Below are 25,385 nucleotides of genomic sequence, written 5' to 3' on the forward strand. Positions count from 1 at the left end.
GCGTGTATACTAGCCAATAGAATTGCAGTTAGGTGGGAGTAAACCATACTCAATTACACGCCCACATACCACTTCTATGTTCCGCCATTAAGTCTTTTAATCGTTATTATTTGCTTCAAAAATGTACTCTAGAATTTTTTCACTATTTTTTCCACCGTAGGTATTTAATAAAGAATGAAATTATGCAAAAACAAAAATAAATTATTTCTAAAATTTATTTTACGTTACACCAAGTACTCGGTTTACGAATGATTGCAGAATATGTTTTATTTCAATCATCATGTGCCTAATTTTGATTGGATTGATGAATTTCGTCGGAATAAAACAGTTAAGTTGGAAATTACATTGATTTTTGAAGAGTAAATTTTTATTGCATAAACTGATTCTTTATGAAATACCTACGGAGGAAAAAATAGTGAAAAAATTCTAAACTATTGTTTTAATAGAGATATTTACGGTTAAAAATCTTAATGGCGGAACGAAGTGGGGTCTAGTGGGCGTGTATACTAGCCAATAGAATTGCAGTTAGGTGGGAGTAAACCATACTCAATTGCCACAAACCACTTCTATGTTCCGCCATTAAGACTTTTAATCGTTATTATTTGCTTCAAAAATGTACTCTAGAATTATTTCACTACTTTTCCACCGTAGGTATTTAATAAAGAATGAAATTATGCAAAAACAAAAAGAAATTATTTCTAAAATTTATTTTACGTTACACCAACTACTACGGTTTACGAATGATTGCAGAATATGTATTATTTCCTAATTTTGATTGGATTGAAGAATTTTTTCGGATTGTAGTCTAGAATTTTTTCAATATTTTTTGTTCCATACGTATTTAGGATGTAGGGACCGATAATGGACAGCTTAAGAAAGAACATGACCCGGTGGTTGACTTCAAATTTTCCCACACGTGATTTGACAAACAAATATATTCGTGAAACGACATTACGTATCAGGAGTTTGACGGGTATATTCCTTATCTAATATCTTTTTGTTTCTTTTTAGTTGGATTTCTTTATACAACAGGTTTATTAAAATTTGTTTCAACATCGCTTTATAAATTTCGCTTATACTTGCTAAGGACTTGCTAAGAAACCATAGTAACAATAATAAATAAATACATTTAGACGTAGACGTGCCTCAATTTAAAGACAAATAATACAAACCAGATGTTTGTTTCACGCTACATATTTTCCTTGATTAGTTCAAATTTAAAATAATACATTTTTATTGTGAGACAATTTTCCAGCAACATTAGCTGAATTCTCTCTCCATGTTGAGACTCCAACTTTAAATACAGTCATTATAAAACCTGGCCCTGGGTTCATTTTACTTGATTTCAAAACTTATTTTAACCTAATTTTTTTACTTTCTAAAACACAATTATATTTTATGTGCATTTGTTTTCAAATGCAGTGGACGGTATAGGGTGTGGCTACACACACTTGCATTCAGTAACGTGCATTTATTTATTTTCTATACCTACTAATAATAATCGGGGGGCCCATTTTACGAAGTCTTTATTTACAACACTCAACATCTCATTATAATGGTTTTATTTCATATTTTCTGTTTGTTAAGGCAGTACTGTTTTTAAAATTTCCTTCCGGCCTAAAGTAGCGTCTACTTTTCACATACGAAATACTTCGAAAAATCGTGATAATTGGTCTCGTATAAAACCACTTTTATCCTACGATATTTATTTCAAATGCTATCGATTGATTATTTGTTTATCTTATCCTGTAATGCACTAGGGGTTAAATAACGTCTCTAAACCAGAGCGATAGATCTGAGTTCGATTTCCTCTAAAGTCTCGATAACTATAATATTTCACTAAATATCTACTTTATCAGAATGATAATGATATAGCAAGAGAAAGTCACATGAGTGTGTTCACAATCGATTTTTTATTTTTATTTTTTGTATATTCAAATCAGCTGTGAATTTATCACCTATTTACGGCCACCTCTACCATACGGGATCCAAATTTTAAAATATTGTAACGAAGTTGACCTGGGCGGAGAAGAAAGGCCTAGATTGTTTTAGAGGTTGAACGACCAAAGTCAGTAACAGGCCGCCACTGCATAAACAAAAGGGGCGGTATCTACTTGTGGCAAAGAAGAAAGGCCTAGATTGTTCTAGGGGTTAAGCGACCAAAGTCGGTAACAGGCCACCACTGTGTAGACAAAAGGGCCGGTCTATACATGAACTAGAAAGGAAAGGGGCTAGATTGTTCAAGGAGTTAGTGACCTGTGTAAAAGCCAGCTAAGAGAAAGGCCTCAGTTGGGGTGGTGGCATATGTGTTTCCCAGCCAGTGATTGACAGGTGAGAGTGAGACAGCCGGAGTTGGAGAGAGACAGAGAATGGGAGGAGGCGGCTCACAGCTGAGGTGGTGGCAGTATGTTTTCTCCAGCCAATGAACATCAGGAGGGCGTGGAAACTTATGCTCAGAGAGTTGGAGGAGGGCAGTCCCAGTTGGAGGGAGGCACGCAGTTAAAAGGAGGCAGACACAGCTGGAGAAGTCAGTTTTCAATTAAGTTTCAATTAAGTTTTTAAGCAAGTTTTAAGGAGTTATTAGAGTTTATAGTTATTAGTCAAGTTTATGAGTTAGTCTTGGAGAGTCAGTGTTGCGGAGTGCTTCAGTGGTAGCTAGTTGGGCAATTAGTCAGTTGATGAGTAGAGCTGTGTTAGTGTAGCTGAGACTAGTGCAATTCGGTGCAGTGCGGACCAGTGGTCAGTCGGGGAACAGTTTTGTGGCGTTACGAAGTGAGTAAGTAACAGTAAACTGTTGTGACTGTTGTAAATGGTGACTGTAATGAATAGCGTTAGTTGCTTGTAAATGTTAATGTGAGTAATGTTAACGTGTTAATAAATCAGGTTATTACTTACAACTTTAGCGAGTTTTATTATGTAATCAAACCCACATATAAAATAACTAGTGGCAGGCATTAGTTGTGTAAGTAAAGTTTTTTTTTGGGGAAAAACTTTACAATATGAATCCATTTTTATAATATTTTTTTTTTCGAGATATAATAAAGATAGCGACATAAAATCGATATTTATGTGAAATTATGAGCGTAAACATTTTAAAAATGGCAAAAAAAAAAATCAATAATGTCAATAGAAAATTCAATGGCCAAAATCACAGGACCACCCACTTGTACAATCGATAAAATGGGTTCCCTATAAATTTTATAATTTTATTTGCTGTGTATGTTAAAGTTAAACATTGAAATCGTTTTAAATATTGAATTTGTTTTACACTTTATTACTTTTTACAGAAAATAATAATAAATAACAACAGTATTTGGGCAGTTAATTTGGATTTTATATCGATAAATTGAAGACCTACCTTTTTTAAATTTAATTTCGTATTCAGAACTATAAGGAGTGGTATCAGCGAATAAAATCCCAACTCGTTACACTTTAGGGAATTCTCGTTCCCTAGAAGTGTCCAAAAATTAAATTCTAAATAGTATTAAATAAATAAATCTAGTTAATTTGAAGTTATAACTCTCTGCATACATAAATTTCGTTAATTAAAAGTACTTTTACGGTTTCAGGACGAATCTTGAAACGGTCCATTTCCTGTGAACGATCACTGACACTTCCTCTTTGCCACTAAGAGAAAGCAAAATTTAATTGATTTGAGAATTTTGTTAGGTCCACTCTTGCCTGGGTAATAGCTCTGATTTTATCCGTCGTCCGGTTTCAGAATATCATTCATCTTCAGGGGTAGATGATTCATTGATGTTTTACTCAAGTAGAAATCTCTGCGCACCAAATTAATTAAAGGATGAAAGCCCGAAAGAAAAGGGCCTTGAAGAAGATTTAGGTCAGTGAGTTCATCCCTTATTGCAGTGATCACATTGTAGAATAAGGGTTCAAAGATGGATCTTTTTTTAGTCACTATGAAACGAGTATTGAGCAATTTAAAGCAAGCCTAGAATTTTAGTTTCAAATAAGATCGTGATATTGTTTTTACAAAATATATTGCCTAGTTTTTAGACAATTTTTCGTACAATGTGTCAAAGGATTTCTACTTTGAGATTTATACTAAAAGAGTAAAAGACCTGCTTGGTCTAATAGGGATCCAATGGTAACCCTCGAAAGGGTAAAAAGTCATCAAGCTGCTCAACAAGGTGCCACATTAGGCCTGCGGACAAAGCATGGTGGAAACCAACTCAGGTTATTCGCCATCAGCATAAGTTTACTGCGGCTACTCTAACATGACCGAAAGACCATTCGGATAATCGTAGACTCTTGATTGGCAACTGCTGGACTAGGTAAACAATATCGGCGTAGCTCTCTATCCTTTGAAGATATACGGATATCCTGTGTAGGTTAGACTGGAAGAAGGGATGTAATACACGTATTGAGTATGATTGGCACTAAAAAAACTCTTCCGTTCAAGCTTTAGCCAGGCATCTCTCGCCAGAATCTTAACTCGAAGGAAACACACAATACTAGAAGGATGCTCCATCTTAAGAGCGCCTAAAGAAATCCTCCATTTGTCTCAGTGGTGTAATTTCCTAAATAACGTTTAGACTACGTTAATTTACTCTTTCTCTTATAACATATCATTAGAAAACCACTATCCCCTGCTCCTGGGTTAGCCTATGATTGCGCATTTCTAATGAAGGCGTGTCTGACGGTCAGACGTGCGTTCAGTTCAGGCTCTTTAGGCTCAGGCGACCAATGTTTTCTCTCCTACCAGATTTATTTCAGATAAACGTTATAGAAAACGTGCCAGTTAAAATGTTTCTCATTGGTTAAAGAAAAAGCCATATGATTGCGTTAAACGCCATTTTTTTTTTTTTTTAATTCATTGAAAGAAAACCATTCAGCTTCAGAGGCTATTATTACCAGTCAGTTAGATACATTTTATACACGTAATTTAACCTTTAGTATGTTGGTATGTCAGTTTATGGTAAATCTGACAGTGCTGTCTACAATATAGTATTGTTATTGCATACACAACAATGTATGCCCACTATAAGTTAATTTACTTCATACTTATTGGCCCCATTCCAAGGTACTATTTGAAAAGTGCATTAAAATGGTCGTGTACACCGCATAGCGATATTTCTAATTTTCTTTTCTTGTTCTTCTTTTTATAAGCTTGTAACTAACTAGCCATTAGACATTCATTTTTAATGCGTTTCAAAAGTTTGGACAATTCGGACAATTTATTAAAAACGAAAAAAAAATCCATATGATCTTGAACCTCAATAAATGTACAACTTTCTCTGTAATTGGGTGGACTCCTTGATTCATTAATCATTGAAAAAAATGCAGTTGAAAATTTTAACAAAAATCAATGAGAACGAATTTTTTAGACAGAGTAAAAATTTCATTGTTTATAAGAAACGTCTTGAGACTCTGGATTAAGCAGATTTATAGGAAATTTGATGCTCTTTCTTTTGGAATAAGCAGATTCCAAATCACCTCCCGAAGCTTCGACCTCTTCTCCGTGTACACTCTGTATATATTCTCAATTCCTCCAAGGTGTAAAAGATTAGAGATAATTCTTCAATGCTACAACTTAATCATTGCAAATATTTGTCCAAACACTTCGAACTTTAAAGTTGGTAGAACTTTGCAGTCTTGGGAAGAGATGTGAGCAAATACGTCATTGAAGAGCTTGGTAATCTATCAGTGCATCAGAAGGTGAAATTGTTCTTAAAATAGTTGAAGAAAGAGCAACGAAAAACTTATCGTTCTTATTTACTTTCTTTTAATAGGGGGCACCCATTGTGTAATTTTTTAATGAAATTTATACTTGTTGCTTAGTGTTCAAAATGTAGTATTTTTTATTTGTATTTTTAGAATTCTCATCTATTTTTTTTATTAATAATTTTTTGTTTCTTTTTTTAAAATTTATTAATTGTAAATATTAGATTTATGAAGGCAGTATGGGTTATATTACCTCCCCAGTGTTATCCTCCTCACTATCACTAGTGGTACAGGACTTAGAGGCTATTGTGGATTGTTGTAGGATAAAGGATGGAAAAGTTACGGCCGTTACGGAAAAGTTAAAAATGCAAATATCTTGGACACTATTGAGAATCGGGACAAAGTGAATAGTATATTTTTCGTTGCATTTAAGCTGCTGAATCACCTCCCGAAGCTTCGACCTCTTCTCCGTGTACACTCTGTATATATTCTCAATTCCTCCAAGGTCTAAAAGATTAAAGATAATTCTTCAATGCTACAACTTAATCTATTCTGTATGTATTCTATTTTGTATGTAGCGATCATGAGCAAATCAAATTATAACTTTGCTATCATAATTTATCTAAGTAGAATGCTTATTTTCGAGTTTCAATTTGTGGCAATAGATCATTTACCTAATGGTTTATCTATTTACTTAAAGCAGAAGTTCATGCATTTTATTTCTGCAATTTCTCGATCGAAACGTTCTAATTGCTGAAATATCTATTGCAAATTAGGTGGAAGAACTGTTAACTGTAAGTGGTTTTGGATTAATTCTGTTTTTTTCCTCCCCTGTGTGAATATTTATGAATGTCATTGTTAAGTGATTGAAACTTTGCGGTCCATATGCAGAAGACGGATTTTGGCATGGGTGAGTTTATTTGTATAGTAGTTTGATTGAAGGTATAGTGTACACTCGTTACCACCTGCACCGATTTGGCTGCTTTTGACAATATCTTCGGAAGTGAAGGGTTTTGATACAATGCTTCGAAGTCGTGCAAAATGAAGCAATAAAAGGAATATCTTATCTGTTGAAGAGTATGGATTTTTTTACTCTTGAATTATGGGAAAAAGCGTGCGATCGGGCAAAAGAAGAAGATTATTATGTTAATTATAAATTCTCGAAGGTTCTTTAGGAAAGTGAACATACCTCAAACAGCTAGAGGAGGTTTTGGGAAAATGCCAGCTCAGGAATACTCGTAAGTAGGTTTAAAGCAATGTGCCTTCCTATACAGTCTAAAGTTAAAACAAATTTAAGTCGCAAAAAAGAATTTTTTAATTGCTGAACTGTTGACTAATGTGTTTGCCCGGCCACTACTCTAAGAGACCGTAGACTACTTAATCTTTAAAAAAAAAAAAGTTACGCAGCTGTGACATTTCTTAATATTAATACGTTAAGTAATTAAGGACATTACAATATTATTATTATTTCATATTTATTTAAATAATAACAAATGATACGTGTATACATTGATAAATATGTAATACATATTAGAGTAATCAATAATAATAATTTCGTAAGAGTTAATAAAACTTACATCCAGTTTGTGACAGTGTCCTTACATTGGCCAGTTAACACTCCTTTTAATCCCTGTTTATTAAATATAAGTACCAATAATATTGATAGGAAATAAAAAAAATAATATTAATATAGTCAATGGACCTGTTTTAATTGTGTCATTCATTAGTTCATACGTCTTATACTAGTTCAGAAATTATACAGGTCGATTTAATTTTTAAAAAAGTTTTCATTATTTGTGAGGTACTCTAGCCTCATTTATTTTCTCGTTAGAAGTAAGTATCGGTATTGTGCTGATATTGTGGTTTTATTATTGTAGCTAGGGGTCACAAAAACTGGAGGCACTTCAAGGCTATCATGCCACTTAAATCCAAAAAAGAAAAATCTCTCAATTCCCAAATAGTTCTGCCGAGATCCTACCTTGTAATATCTTGCCGGTGTCAACAAAATTCTACATCTGGTGTACAGGAAGCGAGAACTCTGTTTCGAATGATGATTTACAAATGGAGTTGTTCTCTCTTTCTTTCAAGTAACCAGCCCCAGGTAATAGAACTCTTAAATACTTCTTTCCCAAATCCAACGAGTAACTTACTGGTGCCCGAATTGTTTCTTTCTGTAAAACCCTTGTACTTTCTCCAGCTACATACTTTAATTCCCTTAATTCATTTCCTGATAATCCTCATCACTGTATCGTTTTAGGACTGATAATATGATGTGCTCTGTGCTCTAAAGTACACAAATAATGGTTCTTTGCTGTATGTGTGCGGGCCCGTGTAAGTAAAAGACGAAAACTTGCGGAGAATTCAAATCGGATATTTGTCTAGCAGTTTCATACCGGTAACTTGACCAAGACCCAGGCCGTTGTGCCTGTTCCAACTTAATCTCATAAAATTACAAGGATATTTTGTTTACCCTTGTGACTCTTAGCATTGAGATCATGTCACAAAAAAGGACTAGTAAATAGTTATAGGGGGATAGCACAATAAATGATCCTCTTTGGGAATCAAAATCCGCCTTGTGGTTCAGTTTTATCTAAGTTGATCAACCCGATCTGTTCTCTATTATGATTGATTGCATTATTATGTAAATATTATCTTGTCACCCAACAAAACCAAATTTGGGGTCCAGTATTACATAGTTACACACTTGTTGATCCACTTTCGATTGCAGTTGTTGGAATATTCCTTTTACTATTTTAACATAAATATTTATATAAGATTAGTTATAATTTTTTGGAATTTCATTCTTCTTTATAATTTATTTAAACTAAAAAATAATAATAATGTCAAAACTAGACCAGGTCACACTTCCTTCGGATATGTCAACTATCCTAGTTGTTGCTTAATCTGTAAAAATATAGTTCCACCTTTTGTAAGATTTGGTTTTATTTATTTGTTTTTCTGCAAAATCTTATTTTTTATTTTTTCCCCTAATAAGTAGTAAAAAATTTAGATTTGGCAATCTCGAAGTAGATTAGACATGAAGTAAAAGATGTAATTGAATTAGATATGATTAATTCTAATGTAATAAATTCAAATTAAAGAATTTATTTTTCTTAAATAACAATTTATATAATAGCATCGTTTTAGCCATAGAAGTGTAATTTAAATCATGCTCACAACTTTTTTACAATTGTTGGTAGTTGTGGATCGTGACTAGCGAATCATGCAAACAATGAAGTGTGTGACTCTGTAAATCTTTAAGTCACGAATCCGGACTGAGATACTGTAATCTGTGGGACTTTAATTTTATCTCTTCTTATTTCTGTTATTGTTTGGTCCAATTTTGACATATGTAGATAGCAACTGTTGTTTTCGCTTTTTTTTTTTTTTTTTGTTACAGAATTTGATGTTCAACAGTTTTTGTGCTTAAGTTTTCGTGAGAGGGTCTAACTTTTATCATTAAGTCGAAAATATGAATGTAATAATTGATTTTTCTCCTATTATCAGGTATTTTTCTCTTTTGGTACATCTGCTTGACATGTATAAATTCAATAAAATGCTTACTATGTTATTTTCAAGAGGATCAGGTTTCTAACTTGGTCCAATTTGAAAAATTATTGTGCCTAGATGACATCAAAGTAAGCAATACGAGGGGGTACCCAAAAAAAACCGGAATTATTTTTTAAAAGCTATTTATTTACAAATTTTTTACAGAACAACCTTATCCCCTTCAAAATACTCTCCATTACAACTAATACATTTGTCCCAACGGTGCTTCCACTGTTCGAAACATTTTTTGTAGTCATCTTTAGAAATGGCTGACAGCTCCTTCTTCGTTTTTTTCTTGACCTCTTCAATGTTGTCAAATCGGTGACCTTTCATGCCCTTTTTCATGCGTGGAAATAAGAAAAAGTCGCACGGAGCCAGGTCAGGCGAGTAAGGTGCGTGGGGCAGCGGAACCATGCCATTTTTAGCCAAAAACTGTGTAACAGAGATGGCTGTGTGTGCAGGTGCATTGTCGTGGTGGAAGAACCAGTCTCCTGTTTGCCACAAATCGGGTCTTTTTTGGCGAACACTATTGCGCAATCTTTTCAAAACTTCCAAATACAAGGTTTGATTGACGGTCTGACTTGGAGGGGACAAACTCTGAATGGACTACGCCTTTGGCATCAAAAAAGCAAATCAGCATTGTTTTGATGTTTGACTTGACTTGACGACATTTTTTTGGTCGGGGTGAAGATGACGTCTTCCATTGGCTCGACTGTTGCTTTGTTTCTGGGTCATAACCATAGCACCATGACTCATCACCAGTAATGACCTTTGACAGAAAGTCTGGATCAGTTTCAAGCTGTTGTTTCAAAGCACGACATGTTTCAACTCGATGTTCTTTTTGATTGTCAGTCAGAACTCGAGGAACAAACTTGGCAGCAACCCTTTTCATCCCCAAATCTTCCGTTAAAATTCGCTGAACCGAGCTCCAATATAACCCACTACTCTCTGACAGTTGATCAATTGTCTGTCGACGGTCTGTGAACACCAGCTCTCGAATTTTTTCAACATTTTCGTCGATTCGGGCAGTTGATGGACGTCCAGAACGAGGTTTTTCCCATAGCGTCATCTTTGTAAGCTGTTTTCAACATTAAAACACTTTCAGCAGCATTTTTGCCGAGTAGAAAACAAAATTTCAGAGCTGCACGTTGTTCACTTAAACTTGCCATCATAAAAAACGAAAAAAGAACAAAACAGCGCTGGTAAAAACAATCACTGCAGATGAACAGAACAAGCCAGGCAGACAACACAGGCAGGACTGAACTGGCAAGGAATTACGCTATACACGTCTAGCGGCAGAAATGCGTACTACATAAGCTCCATGCGCGGCAACGCAATTCCGGTTATTTTTGGGTACCCCCTCGTATATGTAAATTTACTATCGAGGGATTAAGAGTAAGATCAATTTTATTGTAGGGCATAAACATGTACCATTGTCTCTTCTGTACTTTTGTGTTTGAATTATTCTCTGGCTTAACATTCATTTCTTCAAAATATCAGTACAATTATTCTCATTTATTTATATCTTAAGATGCTGAAGATTTCCATTATATTGTCTAATAAGGTTTCCTATACCCATGTATGTATTTTTTATGTAAATTTCACTATTTTACAGGATTTCAAAGAGCTCAGCTCTAATGCATTGTCAAATTAATAATTTTTATAATTTATATTATGTTACCAGTTTTGTATGCTCACCCCATGCTATGGTGATAACTTGAAAGCAATAACTTTATTAGTATAAATCCAGTAACTATGGATTTCAACAGCCCTTCCATATTTACTCCTCCTTCACTTCATCGGCTCCTATCAGAATTATTACGCAGACAACTCCACCCAAACTCTTCAATTAAAAAAAAAAAGAAGAAGAAAGTCTTTCTGAATCTTGGTACCTCTAACCATAATAACAATTTTTAAAAACTTTAATAAAAACAAATCTCAACGATTCTATCTCTAATTTTGAATTTCCGTCTCCGAAGTAATTATTTTTCCGAAATCCTTGCCACCACTACACTTTGCTGGTTCTTTAAACTTAAAATATCTCTCCCCAATTATCTTTTCAAATGTTTCAAATTTATTTTAAATATTTCATTCAATTTTATATATCCCTACTTTTCCGTCATTCATTTTTGTCTGTTTTCTGTAATTTTATTTTCTGTAATGTCTTTGGTAAACTAATTTTAATGCATTTTAATCAGGTTTGATCTACCATACCTATAGTGTACACTATGGACACTCTTTGGACATCACCAATAAAAACTTCATAATTTAGGACCTCAGAATCATTAGCCAGTAAAAGTTATTAGATTTAAACTGTAAAAAGAAATTAGAAAAAAAGTATCATTCGTTAGGCTAACTAACCGTTAGGCCTTAAACTATGACGAGAAGTTTTTACCGACAATAACCAGATGTTATTTTTAAAGACTAATTGATTTAATATTTCTTTGAAGGGAGCCCAACATCAGGAACTTGTTTTGATGGATGTACCAAACCTTGATCTTAATTGTACCCAGCTCTGATGGAGATGTTGGGCACCATTGGTATTCGAAAATTGAAGAGAAATAATATATAAAATGGTAATAATTTTCCACGTTAATACCACCGACGCTGATAATTTTTCCTCGGTAATTTCGTGCAGGTTAAACAACTGCTTGCTTTGCTTCAATGATTTGAACAAGTACGATTGTCTAATGGAAACTAGGCAAAAATGAATAATCTACTCAAAATTGCCGAAGAAAAAATTAGGGCACGAGTTGTATTTAATTGGATATTCAAATGATTCAAGAAAAGAAATTACTTCTTATTCTTAAAATTATTAATGTTAAACAAATCGCAAATTTTCTTGGTGTTGTAATAACGCTGTTAAGGGGCCGCATCTGATTCAGTTGAAATCATTGAAATGGTGCCAAGTTATTGACTGTTAAGTTTGTAAATGAAACTACCAAAATTTGATCATGTTAAAACAAATTATCTGTATTCTAAACTTTTTTGACAATATTGTGAAGAGGATTTGTTTCATTTTTACGTAAATTGTACAATATTTATAGGTAGTCACTGTTAACTCAGTCCTCAGGTTATGTTACTGTCTACGACGATTTCTCTGAAAAGTGCATATGCAATTACTGTACAATGATGAAGGTGATTATTCATATGAGTGTTATGTTCTGGATACGTTTTTTTATGCATAATGTTATATTTGTGTTATGGTGTATGATAATACGTTTTGCTTTGTATGTTGCATTCTTAGTAGATCTATATTCTTTCTGTATATTCCGTTCCATATTCCTGGCTGTGATGGCAGAAGAAAGTGAGTAATTTGTAAAAACTATTGTTTTTAACTATTAAAACGTAAATTTCGGTGATAAAATTGAAAATCTGCACGAAAATCAGCCACATACAATATTCTTACAAAACTCTTAAAAGATGCTGATAGTCAATTTTTGATTATTCTATTAACATAATGAATAAATGCAAATTCTGTAATTTATCCATTCTATAAAGTGATATCAATTCACTGCAACCTTAGACTAAATCTCCAATTTAGTTTTTGTTAAAATTTTCTTTTTGTAAAGTTAGATTCACTGATTTAACTTTTTTTTTACTTAAAATTTGTGTCACCATTGAATATATAATTTATTTTTTTCTTTTCTTATTTTTTTTTATTTTGTTTTTATTAAACCTCATTTAAGTTTGACAGGCTTTGAAAACAAATTTATTAACATACAGGTTGTATCAATGTTGTTAGAACCACACCTCTCGATCTGACCAATCAACATCGTCAATCATGCCAGTTCTTTTTTTTGTTTTCTTTTATTTTTATTTAATAAATAATTTTCTATTCATTTTATTTCATCATGGTTTGATTTATAATGTTTGCAATTAATGCGCACTGAGTTAAAGATCCATCAGCTGATACAATTGTAATAGATATTGTGAATACGTTCAGATAAAAAGCGTAAGGTGGCCCACGCACCTTATTCTCTCGCGGTATCATTTTATTCATTATTTCAGTTCATAGCATATTTTAGTTCATCCGATTTCTTATTGCCTAGCTTACTTATGCAAGAGATAATTATAAGCATTGAAGAAGCTGCTCATTTCAACGATGGTTTGTGTGATCCCATGAAAACCTACAATAGACTTGACAAACTGAGGATCTTTATTGCCATTTGACTATTAACTCTGTAGAAGCACCTTAGCCCACTTAATTAAACAGCGCGGAAGACTATGACGAATTTGGCTACGCCAAAACAAACACATTTTTTTGGCCTGAGATTATGTAATCTGTCTCAGATTTTTCTCATAGACTGAAAGTAAAGCTTTGCCTACTTTTTACAGGCAGTCTTTACATCCTGCTGAGCAGTTATTTTTTTGGTATGATGAGAAGAAGCAAACGGATTTGTATTTAAATTTCTGATATTTACTCATGCATCAAACAAAATGAAAGAACGAGACTAGAAATCGAACCCAAGTGCCTCATTACAACTTATTGCTCCTGAGCGATAGGGTGCGACGAAAGATGGCGCTTGGAACAACCGAAAGGCGATTTACAGTGAAAAATGCTACTGTGTGGGAAGATCCCTCTAAGCGCGATTAAGCATCGCAAAGCAAGGGTTTAGTTAATGCCGTTAACTGGTCGCGGGTTCTTAGATCCGGTCTAGACCAGTGCACATGCCACACATTTCTTTTCTTTGTAAAGTGGTATCATAATAAAAGCCTTCTCCAATTGTAAGTAAAGAATGACTAATTAATTAAAAATAGAATGAATGAATAATATTTATTTACAAAACTATACATATGTAAAGTACAGAAATTGAGGTTTCAAGCTTAGCGCCTATGTACCCTCATCAGATAAATATTAGTACAGATTAAAAGGGAACATATTTACTTATTAAGGAAAAAATAGCAAAAAAAACCTCAACTTGATATATAATAGTTACGACAAAATATGCTTAAAGCGCTTATGTTTATATTTTTTATGGCCAAGAGAACTTATAATATAATTTACAATGGTTACTATATGAGAGTATGGACAATTGTAACAGGTAGTGACAAAAGTTTCCAGAAGGCAATAAACAGTAGTGGAGTTGCTAGGAACGCCAAGTACTGCGTGCATGCAGTCTATGGGCGTCCATCTGGGAAATGGACCAATCAATCTGAGGCATTCATTTTGTACTCTCTGTATTTTACTGTAATTGGTAGCACACGTGTGAGACCAGACAGGGGCTGCATACAGGAGTATCGGTCGAATTTAAAGATAGTATATTAATTATTTATTTTGTAAGCCCAAGGATAAGTTTCTATTAAGCAAGGAGAACAGACTGCACATAACGCCTAGCACCTTATTGCATACACCATTCACATGCTTTGTGTATGTTAGTTTTGAGTCTAAAGTTAATCCTAAGTATTTAACTTCTTTTTGCCATGGTAGAGAGACTCCATTACATTATGGTCGATCAGTCTTGTACGAGAGAAAAGAATCAGCTCCGTTTTAGTGTGGTTAAGTTTGATTCTCCACTTTCTAAGGTATTTAAAACTTTTTTTTAACTTTTAGCTATTAAAGCTAGAATAATGTGTGTATTATTCTTTGTATTTGAACTAGGGATCTAAAGTAATCATATTTGGGATCATAGAAAAGTTCTTTCAAATGTTTGCGAATTTCTGAAATATTTAGTTATTTTTGATGTATAGATCTTTTTAGTTTTTACAAAATTATATTGCAATTATTATCACCCAGACTAAATTTAAATTGCGATTATCAGAGGGTTAAAGAAAGGCGCAAAAACAGTGCTAATATGGCCCTGTTATATTTTTTAGCCTGAATTTACTTAAACAGACGAAAAGTTATGGACTCTAAGACTGCGAAGGTATAGTCTACAAATTTTCCGTGTGGTGACCTAGCTTTTGTCCAAAAATGTATAAAGCTAGCAATAGGATAGAATCAGCAGATTAAAATGGTACCGAATTTATTTTCATCAATGTAGTATTTTAGTTCGGTAGTTACTGGCTTGAGTTACGATACAACAAATCATAATTATCTTTTAAAGAACTCTAAACAGAGACATTAAATAAATTTGGAATCGTACATAATAAAATAAATAAATATATTTATTTACATTTAGGCAATAGAAATAAATACAGCAAATTACAACAAAATAAAATTTAATTTCCAGTTATAGCTGTTTTGTACAAATATGGGCTACAGCGCCAAAAGCTGTTTGGTGTCTATAATTTAATATTATTCCTATTATTTTTATTAACTTACTAGAAATGGTATATCCATATTATATTTTGTAGATAATATATGTTTTAACAAAAATAGCCAACAGTTTATGAAAACTCCTTTAAAAAAAGTAATTGCCATAAATAATGTTTAAATAAAATAGTTTCAACTGATTTAAGTGTCATTAAAAATATTACTGTTGTCAATTACAGTGGTACTTTAATTTGATTATTATGAGTACTTTGTAATTAATTTTTAATTGGTTTTCCCATGTATATACATTATGATTTGTTATTAAATATTATTGACAAACAGCATCAACTGGGTTCATATATTCTATGACTCCAAATTTCATTAATATTATATTTAGTATAATTTTTTAACAGATCACCATTTACTTATGGAAGCATTAATCAATAATTATATGAAATGTTTTTTAACATTGTGTTTCATAAAATTTCATTAGGTTTCTATAGACCGTAATGTTGGAAGAGGGTAATTTTTAATGAATTTCGGTGTTATTTTACTTCCAAATTGTTTGTAATGATTTTTTTTTTAAATTCTGTTGAAGTTATTACAAATATTGGGGTGCTTTTACAGCTTTAACCATGATCGTTATATCAGTGTTATGCTTTATCAGCTGTTAAGCTAAATAAGAGGAGTTGGGTATTTAATTTTAAGGTGGAAGCGTAAGACTTAAAGACAGTTCTATTATTGTTTTTTAGAAAAGTATTTTCGAGAGGAATGAATTTTCTTTTTGTTTCCACTGGTTTGGAAATTATTTTAGGATAGGATAAATTATAGTAGGTTTTCAGTTTTTGCCCTGATCCCGTATTAATCAGAACTGTGGCCAGATGGTCAAAAGACCGCGAATAATTATCCTTTATTATTTAATTTTGTGAATTTCCAGTGTTTGGTAGTAAATCATCTGAACTTAAGTCCTCCGTTTCTCTCTTGCTTCTCAGATCCATTTCTTTGTGCAACTTAGGCTTCCAGTTTTTTTTTCGGTGGAAGAGATTTGTCCATTGAACGGGAAATGAGTTTTGTAATAGCGTGTACTACACGAGAAAAAATCTAGACTTTTTTTTAGGAAAAAAAAAGACCTTAAAAGTTAAGCTGTAGTTACAACCTGGAAAATTCTTTAGGGAGATAATTTTACAATGGTTTTAAATTATTTTAAAGAAATGTTTACCAGTAAAGAATCCAAACCAATCAATTTTGCAAAAATGATCTAAAACTCGGCCTAAATTTAGCCTCACTAATGAGAATCGTTTAAATCTCTTTAAATTGTAAATAAAGAATGCTAATTAATTAAAGCTAGAATAATGTGTGTATTATACTTCGTATTTAAACTAGGGATCTGAAGTAATCATATTTGGGATCAGAGAAAAGTTCTTTCAAACGTTTGAGAATTTCTGAAATATTTTGTTATTTTTGATGTATAGATCATTTTAGTTCACAAAATAAGATAAATGAATAGATTATCATAGTTTACAAAATAAGATAAATAATAAAGAAATTCTTGAATAATGATTGTTTTTGGGAGAATCAATGCAAAAGAATAAATTTGTTGCTTAAATAAAATAATCTTATTTAATTGAGTAGTTCCTATTGTCTCCTACAGAGACCAGCAGCGCACAGGTGTCTTGGCAGCCATTGCTATTTCCTAATTGAATTTGAACTGGTGTTGCTATAGTTGGTGATGTTTATTATATTTAAATTGCTACTATTTCGGACTGATTTTTTTTTTGCGAAAATGAAAAATTCTGTGCCATCTATGCAAATTTCCTGCCTCAGTTAAACTTAATTTGCGTGATTAACACTAATACCATGAGTTAGGAAACCATCAATGCAAATCTAATTTTTCCATTATTATTATTCTTTTGCAGAAAGTCAGATGACCAGAAAAACACCGGCAGCTTATAAAGATGGAGTTTACATGATGTCCGGTGAAGATCGACCGAGTGCAAGAAGAATTTCACAACTATTTATGAAAGGTTCAGATGGATTACCTTCAATCAGAAATAGAACTGCATTGTTAGCGTTTTTCGGTAATTAATAACCATTTTATTCTGGTTTTATTATTCATATAATTCAATTTATAACTAATATTAGTTTTTTATGGTGGACAAAAGGTCAAGTTGTTAGCAGCGAAGTAGTGATGGCCTCAGAGAGTGGCTGTCCGATTGAAGTACATCAGATACCCATAGATAAATGCGATGAAATGTACGATCCAGAATGTAAAGGCGGTAAGAGTATTCCATTTCATCGAGCCAGATATGATCCATCCACAGGGCAGAGTCCAAACAGCCCTAGGGAACAGGTTAATGAGTTTTTATCTTCATCTATAATTAGAAATCTCTATTCAACGTAGAAACAAGTGGAAGTATATTTATGTTTATAGGTTAATCGTGTAACTAGCTGGATTGATGGTAGTTTTGTGTATAGTACTAGTGAAGCATGGACAAGCACAATGAGATCTTATGCGAACGGTAGCTTGCTTACCGATACTACTGGAAAACTTCCCGTTAAGAATACTATGCGAGCACCGCTCTTCAATCAACCTGTACCGCATGCTCTAAGAACTTTGTCACCTGAAAGATTGTTCTGTAAGTTGAAAATATTTTTAAGTTGGCTTCAGTTTTCATGGCGAACCTTTTCATAAAAGAACTTTAGAAAACAGAACCTGCTCCCTGGCTCAGTTAATATTTAAAAATTATTTAGGGAATTAGTGAAAAAAATATATATTTCTATGAAAATTAGCATTCATTCAGGGCAGAGTTTTTCCCAAATGGTTTCATCATTCCAAGATATTTGGGTTCACCGCCTAGGTTCATTAAATCAAAGGGATGTTTGGCGTGTGTATGTCCTTTGAAAATAAGATTTTCTGATCAGAGATTCTTATGAACAATGTAGGATGCAATTATGCCATTTCTATCAAACCTAATGAAATACAAACAAGCGTCTCTGGAATCAACATTCTGGAACTCTTTCTCTTGTTTTTGATCGCTTTTGTGTTACAATTTGAACCGTGAAATGCTAATTTGTAACTTATAATGTAAATTAATGTATTTCTTCCCACAGTGTGAACGATTGTAAAGACAAAGACCAAAAAATCACTTACAAGTAATCTGAAATGATATTTCTTAGTAATTTACATACAATACTTTATTTAATTACAGCCTTATAATATGCTCCATTTTCTTTCCTTTTTTTTCTTACTTCCTTTCCACGGTTTTTCGGTCCGAAATAGAACTTGATCTACTTTTGCAAGTGTTCCCAGACTACTCTGTTTGCCTGCACTTCAGCGCCAGAGTTTAACACCGATTACAAGTGCACCCAGATCACCCAATATAACATCCATTCCTTTGCTTGATCATCCCATATGCATAGCCTAATACGTACGCGTAATCTTACTAAATTTAAGGCTGACAAAATGTCAAGCAGGAGCTTAGCTTTCTGTTTAGGCACCGAGGCTTAGCCTATCCAAAATGTTTTTTGAAATAAAGCAGCTTGCTTTTATTAGTTCGTTTAATTATTTTTCAATGCAAAATGCAGCCTGTACTCCCTACAAATCGGACACTTGGCAAGAAAATGAAGAGCATGTCCTTTAAATAGTAAGTTTACCGTGGTTCAGTTAAGGGATTCTTCATTTGCCCATGGTTTAAAGTTTAGGTCTAGAAGCTAGCATCTCGCCCGAAATACAATTCTCTTCAGGTGTCACCCTCGTCGGCAGGTTTTTCGTACAATAGACAGTAAATTTACGATATTCAATCCAGGATTAAGGATATTTTATTTAACAGCTATTTTATTATTATCTTTAGTATTTTGTCAATTGTTGGTAGTGCTTGGAGATCCCAGAAGTAATCAAAATCCTGCTTTACTATCATTTTCCATACTCTGGTTCAGATGGCATAACAAATTAGCGGAAAGGGTGCACAAAGCACATCCTGATTGGCCAGATGAGGAGATTTTTCATAGAGCTCGGCGATTACTTATAGCTCATCTACAGGTACTTTATATTCTACTTTATGCACTCACAAAATAATAAGTATACAAAAAATTAATTCAATTTGTTTTTCAGAATATCATAGCTTATGAATATTTACCAGCATTCACTGGTATAGAACTGCCTGAGTATACTGGTTACAAACTAGATGTACATCCTGGGGTATCACATGTGTTTCAATCAGCAGCTTTCCGTTTTGGTCACACATTGATACCGCCAGGTATTTACAGACGTGATAATAAATGTAATTTTAGAAAAACCCCAATGGGTAATCCTGCGTTGAGATTGTGTTCTCATTGGTGGGATTCCAGTGTTAGTACCATTCTATCAATAATATAATTAAAATGTTATTACTTCATATGTATATTTATATGGTTATAATTTGATTTAATAGGATGTCCTAAGCGAGAGTAGTCTAGAAGAAGTCCTGTTGGGTATGGCTTCACAATTAGCTGAGAAAGAAGATACAACCCTATGTTCAGATGTCAGAGATCGACTCTTTGGCCCTAATGAGTTCTCAAGGCGAGATCTAGGCGCTCTGAATATCATGAGGGGACGGGATAACGGTCTTCCTGATTATAATACGGTTTGTGCTTTGTTCTACTAGCTTTTATTTATGATACATTATTATAAGAAAACAGTTTAAACTGCAGTATCAATTCTTGTTTTAACAGATCTCCAAAACTAAATTAGCCCATTTTAATTGAGGTCTCTTTTTTAATATACAATTTAAGACTCATTTAAGACCCTTAGTTGATGGTAACTCATTTAAACGCTGGTAACGCTGACCAATATACGAGGGTCGTTTGAAAAGTCCGTGCAAAAATAAAAACTACTTAATTTTTTGGGGTAAACCTTTTTTATTTTTCAACATAGTCTCCTTTTAGGCATATACACTTCGTCCAACGCTGCTCTAGTTTGTTGATCCCTTCCGAATAATAGGATTTGTCCAAGTCTGAAAAATAGCCATTCGTTTCTGCAATCACCTCCTCGTTTGAATAAAATCTTTTTCCCGCCAGCCATTTCTTCATATTGGGGAACAAATAGTAGTCCGAGGGAGCCACGTCTGGAGAATAGGGGGGATGTGAAACGAGTTGGAACCCTATTTCCATTAATTTTGTGACCACAACTGCTGAGGTGTGAGCTGGTGCGTTGTCGTGATGGAAAAGGACTTTTTTGTGAGCCAATCGTGGGCGTTTTTCTTGCAGCTCGGTTTTCAAACGGTCCAATAACGATAAATAATATGCACCTGTAATAGTTTTACCCTTTTCCAGATAGTCGATGAGGATTATTCCTTGCGAATCCCAAAAGACAGTCGCCATAATCTTTCCGGCCGAAGGAACGGTCTTCGCCTTTTTTGGCGCAGATTCCCCCTTGGTAACCCATTGTTTAGATTGTTCTTTGGTCTCAGGAGTGTAGTGATGTATCCATGTTTCATCCACAGTGACGAAACGACGCTTAAAGTCCTGCGGATTCTTCTGGAACAGCTGCAAACCGTCCTTGCAACACTTCACACGATTTCGATTTTGGTCAAGCGTGAGCAATCGCGGCACCCATCTTGCGGATAGCTTTGTCATGTCCAAATGTTGATGCAAAATATTATGTACCCGTTCGTTCGAGATGCCCACAGCACTAGCAATCTCACGCACCTTCACTCTTCTGTCATCCATCACCATATCATGGATTTTATCAATGATTTCTGGAGTAGTAACCTCAACAGGGCGTCCAGAACGTTCAGCGTCACTTGCGCCCATATGGCCACTCCGAAAACTTTGAAACCACTTATAAACTGTTCTAATTGAAGGTGCAGAGTCACCATAATGTTTATCAAGCTTCTCTTTAGTCTCCTTGAGGCGTTTTGCCTTTCATAAAGTAGTGTTTAATCAATATACGAAATTCTTTTTCGTCCATTTTTTGAAAATCACTCGACTTCCTCGATTCAAACGAATGCCAAACACAAAGAAATAGACCGATCTGGCTGAAACTTGGTGTGTGTTCTTCCAAGAGATGCTACTAACTAAACATAACCTCGATACGCGCCAGTGGTGCTATCTCTCTGACTTTGCACGGACTTTTCAAACGACCCTCGTACAAAGTGATAATAGGCGTCATTAATTTGTCTGTTCTTTTAAATTGGTGAACTGTAATGATTCCCTCAAAAATTAACATTAATGAACTTTTGATGTTATTCCGTTCTAGACAGAGTAACTTATTTAAAGATTAGGATGATAAGCTTGTGAGCAATTTTAAAGTTTCAATTATCAAATTCTTTGCTTTTAATTTTCTTTATAGGTACGATCATTTTTCCGCTTATCCAAACACAAGAAATGGTCAGATATAAATCCAGATTTATTTAATTCTGATCCAACATTGGAAGGGAAATTATCGACAGCTTATGGTGGGTCCATAGATAATATCGATCTCTACATTGGTGGTATGCTGGAATCAAAAGACGGACCAGGAGAATTGTTTGCTGCTATAATATTGGACCAGTTTACCAGACTTAGAGATTCAGATAGATTTTGGTTTGAAAATACTGAAAATGGGTAGGTAATAGAAAGCTCTAATTACACTGTGAAGGCTTGATAAAATAAGTATTAAAATGTTTCTTTTATTTTTTTTAAAGAATTTTTACCGAAGAAGAAATCGCTGAAATAAAGCAAGTAACCTTATGGGATGTGATAGTTAATGCTACAGATATTGAACCGGATTCTTTGCAAAAGGATGTATTTTTTTGGTCAGAAGGAGATCCTTGTCCACAGCCTGCCATGTTAAACGCTTCCGTACTTGAACCGTGTTCCTATTTGAAAGGATATGATTATTTTGAGGTAAGGCTTTTTTTAAGTAATTATTTAAAATAAGATGTAAACACAGTTAAAAATATTATCCTTGCGGATTCCCTATTACTAAGAAGAGTGTGTGTCCATGGACCATTCAGCGGAAATTTGGGAATTGTAAGTTAATCTTATATAAGATTAATGTGAACCTCTCTTTTAGATAAGTCGCCATTAAATTTTGGGTGATCACGCCCAGTTTATAAGAACTGCAGTAATTAAATAACAGCGTGAGTAAAAAATAAAGTTCTAATAAATAAAAACATAGTCATCTGTTCTGCTAATAATTGGTGGTGCCTGGTAGGTATCGACTATAATCAATTAGACGCGAAGGTCAGTCAGGGTTTACACTAATTGCAATTACATGCGTGTTAATTGCAATTTCTGTTCGATGTGAGTTACGCCATGATATCAACGTGAAAACAATGACGAAACTTTTCTAAATCTTCGCTGTCTTCGCTAGTTTAATGGCGTAGTTTCTCTTTAGATTCCAAGGTTGAGCCTCCCAAAAATATTTTTCTATAAAGAAAACATTTTTATTCTTTGGAAATATTAACTAAAATTCAGCGTCCAATAGAATTTTGATAAAAATAACTCATTTCGAATCTAGCCCTCTTGGAACTGATCTGGGGAGTATCCATTTAGAGAATTCAGTTTCGAAAAAATTTCTTATTTAGATTATGAAGTTCCAGGAAGTTCCTCCACAGTGAGGAATGGTTCTCACGATCTGTATTTATAAAAATAGTACAGATAAGTCCGATATTCATTCGGAAAACTTTTTGATGTAAATTCATACTGGGTACGACATACCCAGCTAAAATAACCATTATCTTGAGCATTTAATAGGTAATTTAGCTCAATAATGGTAAATTCCGAATTTATTTGGAATTATTTTGAAATTTTCTAAGTGGCGAACTAAAAACTGAATGCCTATAAAATGGCATTAATAAGAAAACTAGTGGTACCAATCAGGAAAACAAAAAGTCGCTCAAAACCTACGATTTAATTTCCTTATCATAATTAATTAATTTTATTTTCAGGGCAGTGAGCTGGCATATGTGTATGCATGCGTTTTCTTAGGTTTTGTGCCTTTAGTAACCGCTGGCGCTGGTTACGGAGTAGTAAAACTACAGAATAGGAGACGTCGTCAACTCAGGATGAGACAGGAAGAAATTAAATCGGGTAATAAATCCTCAAGTGCTACTGTTGATAAAATGGCTGTCAGGTATTTGAAATAATTTTCTATGAACTTATCAATATTATCTAATTAAAGTAATCAAAACTTTGTGTTTTTTTTCTTCTATTGTTAGAGAATGGTTGCACGCAAATCATAGACGACTAGTTAAAGTAAGGTTTGGACCTGAAGCTTATTTACATACGGTTGACAGGAAAGGCGAAAAACTTAGGACGGTGAATTTCAAGAATACTGATACTGTCACCGTAGAAGAATCCGTGGTCGTAGGCATAATTTTATAATCTTCTGTTTCATATTATTATTATTTATTATTGTTATATGATTAATAGTATGCAATAATCCAAAAATATATTCTCATCTTGGACTTGCCTTGCGTTCCTCTGCTCCATTTGTGTAAGTTCCCTTTTGCAAGGCTTTGCAACGTCATTTTTTTAATGAATCCTCACCTTTTTATAATTTATTTATTATTTTAATACTATTTATTCATATCATCCTAAAGAAGGAATGGTTTCTGGTCTAAACTTCTCTCAGATGGGACTCCGGAGAGCATGGCTTTGCCTCAGTAAGGCTACATTACCTGCCTGCTTGATGTACCTGTACAGACGAACGTCCTAATTTTAAAACATTAACAGCCGAAAAAGTTTTTGAGATTCATGATTCCTTAATATAATCATAATAAAAAATCAACTAGCACACTCTCTAACTCATCTCTGATATCCTTATCTGTTTAGGCACCTGAACGTGGCAAGAAGAAGCGGCCAATGGTATTAATTAGGGTGCCAAGGGATCATGATCTGGTCCTTGAATTTGACACTCTGTCTGCGAGAAGGAAATTCATCAATAAACTTGATGCTTTCTTGACTTCACAAAAGAAACATTTGGTTATTTTACAAGTGAGTTTGGAAATGTTTAGAGAACGTTAGCTTAAAATATTTATATTAAAGTAAATATTAATATAATTGATTTATTTCTAAACTTCAGTCCGGCCGTGAAGCGATGTTATCCAAAGCAGAAACAAAAGAACGTCGCCAAAGGAGACTGGAACATTTCTTTCGTGAAGCTTACGCTCTAACTTTTGGGCTAAAACCAGGAGAACGTAGAAGACGTGGTTCTGCTGAAGCTGCAGATGGTGATGTAGTGATGCGAACTTCTTTATCTCGTGGTGAATTTGCGTCAGCTTTAGGCATGAAACCGGATGATGTTTTTGTTAGAATGATGTTCAATATCGTTGATAAGGATGGTGATGGGCGAATCTCTTTTCAGGTTATTATTTGTTTTTTAAATTCTCTTATTAAACGAATTAAAGTTGACTTTTTAATTCATGAAAAAAATTTTTACTTCTTAATTTGACAGGAATTTTTGGACACAGTAGTTTTATTTTCTCGTGGTAAAACTGAAGATAAATTAAGAATCATATTCGACATGTGCGACAATGATAGGAATGGTGTGATTGATAAAGGTGAATTGTCAGAAATGTTGCGATCGCTCGTGGAAATTGCAAGAACTACTAGTCTCTCTGATCAACATGTCACCGAACTTATTGATGGCATGTTTCAGGTAATTAAATTATTGAGTGTAATTAAAGATTTTTTTTAAAAGGAATTTTGTTTATTTGTATGAGAATTCGAAGAAAACCGAATTTACTGAGTTTTTAATGGAGAAACATGATCGAAGTCCCCAGATTAAGATGAAGCTCTGAGTCTAAATGAATTCGAATAGTCATACGTCAACTCATGAAAGATGACATGAGGCGGAAGATCGAAGATTCGATAAAAAATCTACTCAGTTTATTAATTCCCCATAAGCATTCCAACTTCATATTGATAACATTTGAATATTTTAGTTAAATTAGTGTTTATGTGAATTTCAAGATTGGAGAACTAGAATTTATGA

The 25,385-nt window shown here is 33.7% G+C and overlaps 1 protein-coding gene across 7 annotated transcripts in view; it reads left to right on the forward strand.

The window, feature by feature from the left end:
• Duox (dual oxidase) overlaps positions 1-25,385 on the forward strand; it is a 122,696-nt gene that overhangs the window by 91,825 nt on the left and 5,486 nt on the right. Inside the window, exons 1-14 of one of the 7 annotated variants that reach the window (XM_074113845.1) lie at positions 11,547-12,369; positions 17,344-17,505; positions 17,590-17,777; positions 17,859-18,063; positions 19,300-19,466; positions 19,539-19,775; positions 19,858-20,049; positions 21,756-22,009; positions 22,090-22,291; positions 23,338-23,522; positions 23,608-23,755; positions 24,224-24,385; positions 24,474-24,755; positions 24,846-25,049. In XM_074113845.1, the coding sequence (XP_073969946.1) occupies positions 12,345-12,369; positions 17,344-17,505; positions 17,590-17,777; positions 17,859-18,063; positions 19,300-19,466; positions 19,539-19,775; positions 19,858-20,049; positions 21,756-22,009; positions 22,090-22,291; positions 23,338-23,522; positions 23,608-23,755; positions 24,224-24,385; positions 24,474-24,755; positions 24,846-25,049 (2,613 nt within the window). In that variant the 5' untranslated portion in view covers positions 11,547-12,344. The other 6 variants (XM_074113841.1, XM_074113846.1, XM_074113842.1 and 3 more) reach the window with 6 other exon arrangements.

Source organism: Rhodnius prolixus, unplaced genomic scaffold (assembly GCF_049639745.1).
Source record: "Rhodnius prolixus isolate KJV_2025 unplaced genomic scaffold, Rpr scaffold_7, whole genome shotgun sequence".
Classification (NCBI taxonomy): Eukaryota; Metazoa; Arthropoda; class Insecta; order Hemiptera; family Reduviidae; genus Rhodnius; species Rhodnius prolixus.